We start from the raw sequence: 4,695 nt of genomic DNA on the forward strand, positions 1-4,695 counted from the left end.
TATATACACCTCACTAGAGCTTATATATATATAAAATATATAAAATATTAAACCATTTATATTTATATAAATATATAAAAATATATTTTATACATATTTCTCAAAAAAGGATATATAGAGAATATATTATATTCTATGCCATATAATGTTACAAAATCAATGCACTGAATCATTCAGTTGTGTATATATATGTGTGCATGTGTGTATATATATATAGAGAGAGAGAGAGAGAAAGAAAGAAAAAGTCCTGTGGTATGCGGTACTGGGAGGTACTAGTTTATGCAGCATACTGGTTAAGGGGTCAGAAGCTATTTTATGTAGTGTGCTTAGCTCTCTGTTGAGCTCTGGATTCACATGTATTCCTAAGGTTGCAGAGCCTAGAAAATGGTAGCAGTTAATCAGTTCTTGTTGAATAATTAATGATTAAGTGAATTTTTTGATGATGCGTATAGTGGGAAGAGAGAAGAGAGAAAAGGAGAGAGAGAGAGAGTGAAATCTTTTAAATTACACAATGATCCCCCAAATGGTTTTTTTCTTAAGTCATCATGGTCAGAATGATAGACCTTGGAGATACAGCCCCAAAAACTTCACATCCAGGTAAATCCCAATATAATTGGCCAGATCCAGGATGGGCAGAAATCTGTAAGCTTGAAGCCAATTCACATAGTCTATAGGTCACCTAATATGGTTGTGTTGAAAATTCAAATCCCCTCTATGTTTCTACAGAATGTTGTTTTCTTTCTCCAAGTCATACATAGGTACTTTGAATCTAATTAATATTTTAAATAAGTTTATATCAAATTTGCTGTAACATTGGATTGTTAGGCTATTATCAAATTTGTTGGGATATCTTTTTCAATCTATCTACTTTTTTATATTTTATTTTTTGTGGTCTTAAGTTTTGCATTTATGTAAAATTCAGTTAAATAAAGAACACTTGCAGCAATGTTATGGGATTGGAACCTAAAGTACAAAGTATTTATATTTCTTTTAAGACTATGTTTAATTTGATATTATTTCATACTTTTCAGACAAGATCTCTGAGCCAGAATTCTTCATTTCTATTTTTTATATTTGGAGTATAATCCAAGTATTTGGTCATTGTCTAAAATTGCCAAAGAAAATTTCTGTCAGGATAGGCTCCTCTTTTCACCTTCTGCCAGAATTTCTGGGGTGAATGCAGACTGGAACTCTTAGCTAATGGACTGTGGCTTTATTCTTTATATACTATGTCCATAAAATCAATGCATGACTTCGTTACTGAAAATGGAAAGACAAAATCAAAGCTGTGTGGTTGAATTCATCCTCTTGGGCTTTTCTAACTATCCTGAGCTCCAGGGGCAGCTCTTTGGGGCTTTCCTGGTTATTTATCTGGTGACCCTGATAGGAAATGCCATCATTATAGTCATCATCTCCCTAGACCAGAGCCTCCACATTCCCATGTACCTGTTTCTCCTGAACTTATCTGTGGTGGACCTGAGTTTCAGTGCAGTTATTATGCCTGAAATGCTGGTGGTCCTCTCTACTGAAAAAACTACCATTTCATTTGGGGGCTGTTTTGCACAGATGTATTTCATCCTTCTTTTAGGTGGGGCTGAATGTTTTCTCCTGGGAGCAATGGCTTATGACCGATTTGCTGCAATTTGCCATCCTCTCAACTACCAAATGATTATGAATAAAGGAGTTTTTATGAAATTAATTATATTTTCATGGGCCTTAGGTTTTATGTTAGGTACTGTTCAAACATCATGGGTATCTAGTTTTCCCTTTTGTGGCCTTAATGAAATTAACCACATATCTTGTGAAACCCCAGCAGTGTTAGAACTTGCATGTGCAGACACGTTTTCATTTGAAATCTATGCCTTCACAGGCAGCTTTTTGATTATTTTGGTTCCTTTCTTGTTGATCCTCTTGTCTTACATTCGAGTTCTGTTTGCCATCCTGAAGATGCCATCAACCACTGGGAGACAAAAGGCCTTTTCCACCTGTGCCTCTCACCTCACATCTGTGACCCTGTTCTATGGCACAGCCAGTATGACTTATTTACAACCCAAATCTGGCTACTCACCAGAAACCAAGAAACTGATGTCGCTGTCTTACTCACTTCTGACACCTCTGCTGAATCCGCTCATCTACAGTTTGCGAAATAGTGAGATGAAGAGGGCTTTGATGAAATTATGGCGAAGGCGAGTGGTTTTACACACAATCTGACTGTGTTGAGAAGCCATGTAAGATTTAGTCACTGCATGACTGTATTCAATCTAAATTTAATAAATTTAGATTTATTAAGTTTGCATTTTTTGGCATGAGTATGACTAATTTATTGTGTTCTCCAAGTTTGATTGTATATCAGGAGCATCTTTATATATTAATGTTTTTAGTTTTTTCACCAAAGCATACTATTTCTTAATATTGAATATAACACAATTTCAACAATTTGTTTAGCAGTAGCCCTACTAATGGTTATTTTTTTGTCACAATAGATAATACTAAAACAACCAGTTTTTATATATTCATAAATTCTGGTGCTTTAATTTTTACAGAATAGCTTTCACAAAGTAGGTTTGAAGGGTCAAAACAAATGTGAGTTTGCAAGTTTTCATAGATATTACTGAGTTACTTTTCTAAATGATTTTAACAACTTCAGATTGACCTGAGCACCCATCCTATCCCACTGACTATGTTGAATGCCAAGAAGCCTACAATAACAAGATGAGACTTTTTGCTTCTGTAGTGAAAATCTGTCCCATAAATAAGTAGGAAAGAGCAGTTATTTATTGAGAGGAACACAATGTCTCTACTCAGGGACCCAGAGAGGCTATAATTTAAAACTAGATATCTTCTGGTTATTTTAGAATATATATTCATCCAGTGTTTTGAGTAGAGAACATCATGTGATCATTTTTGAAGGTCATTTAAAGTACGGCTGTCCTTTCCACTTATAAACTATATTTTTTGAAACTTGGTCAAATTTCTTTCATAAGGCAAAAATGCACCTCATACAGGCCAAACAATGAATGATTGTGTTTTTTTGTTGTGGGACATAAATATGATTACCTCATTCTGCCCATTTTCTATTATCCTTGGGTCATATCCATATTTATGTGCATCTTTCCAATATAAAATAATCATGTAATAGTCTTTCTAGTTATATATAAAGATGAATAATTAGACACATTGCAACATTGAAATATAACATTTCATTCTTGCTTCCTATTTTAATATTGCTATAATAAATAGAAAGGGTTCTACTCATTAAATCTATATCAAAGGAGTTGACAACACCCTTCTTTTCTGCTCTGGGGGTGGAGGTGGGGTAATAAAGCGGTTAGAACACTTCTACAAAGCAATCATTCATTTGATGGAAAACCCTTTTTTTCTTCACTACTACTTCTGCCAAAAATAAAGGTGAAGGTGCCAATCTATTTGAATTTCAAAAAGAGAGAAATTTCATGAGAAGAAGGCTGGAACCTTGTGGGTAATGATGCAGGATTTTTCTTCTCAGTCACTTTGGAAGCTGGGGACCCCAGAAACAGCCCACCTGGCATGCCCCAGCTCGCCTGTGTTATAGCTTGTACCTGCATTCAGCAGTTCCCAAGCTTTTGTACCACACCCAGGAAGAATGAGGATACACTGGACATTTAAGGGTAAGGATGGTGGAGAAGAATTTTACTGAAGGACAGAACAACTGTCAGCAGAGAGGGGATGTGGGGGGTGGTTCCTCTACTGGAAGGCAGGAAAGCCCCACCATGGTGGCTGGGTCCAGGACCTTTTAGGGACTCAAAATGGGAAGTACATGCTGGTTTGTGAGTATGAAAAAAGGTTAAAGTGAAGACACCACTCAAAGGTGGGCATGACAGTGTAGAAAAACCAATTAGGAAAGGGTAGGTATATGTAAAATAGGTGAAGATTGGGGACCAATCAGAGGAAAGTATGCGAAATGGAAAGATAAGTTCTCAATCCGGTCCTAGGGTTTAACTTGCAGCTTGGCTTTCAGGCTTTAAACTGTCTTTTGTTTAGAGGTGGGGTTTCACCAGGAACCCACCCCATCTGCCTAGGCATTTGGCTGCCTCCTGTCCCTATCGGTAATATCTGAATGTTGTATAATACTGTTTTCATCTGGGCACCAAACAGCCCTCAGCAAAAGCCTTTGATTGGATCCCATCTCTTGATATCCTGAAATTTCCTTCTGATAGCTTTTAAAAGAACCAATTAAGTAAGGCTTATGTAAAACGAACAAATCAGCAAAGAAGCAAACAAAGGAAGCTAAATACAGAAAGTCTTTTTAGCCATTCTTTAGTTCATTTTGTACATTGATTCTGTAAACCAATTTTTTTCTTTAAAAAATTCTTTATAAAAATGTCTTAAGAGAGCTAAATCTCAGGAAATAGTCTCTGCTCTTGAAGGATTTACAGTGTACTGGTCATTAGATGCTGGAAGGTTACTATATTCAACGCTTTCCTCTTTCATTGCCTTTGTGATAAATAAAAGCCTGGATTGGCAAGATATTTATGAAATTACAATAAGAAATTAGGTCACTCTAATTCTAAATTTGTACATGTGCATGTGTATGTGTGTGTGAATCGAAGTATATGCTGGGAATTTATACATTTGTGATGTTATGTGAGGAGATAGAAATAATCACTAGTAAATTTAGTCATAGTTTAAAATTTTTATGTTATTCTGATGAATAGA

At 35.7% G+C, this 4,695-nt stretch overlaps 1 protein-coding gene across 1 annotated transcript; it reads left to right on the plus strand.

Annotated features, from left to right (window-relative positions):
- The first annotated feature begins 1,266 nt into the window (after positions 1-1,266).
- Positions 1,267-2,211, plus strand: LOC112135521 (olfactory receptor 10A6). The gene has a single exon (XM_024255903.2). It carries the CDS (start codon positions 1,267-1,269, stop codon positions 2,209-2,211), a length of 945 nt encoding a protein of 314 aa, XP_024111671.2.
- Positions 2,212-4,695: the final 2,484 nt, after the last annotated feature.

The sequence above is a fragment of the Pongo abelii genome, chromosome 9 (genome assembly GCF_028885655.2).
Source record: "Pongo abelii isolate AG06213 chromosome 9, NHGRI_mPonAbe1-v2.0_pri, whole genome shotgun sequence".
Classification (NCBI taxonomy): Eukaryota; Metazoa; Chordata; class Mammalia; order Primates; family Hominidae; genus Pongo; species Pongo abelii.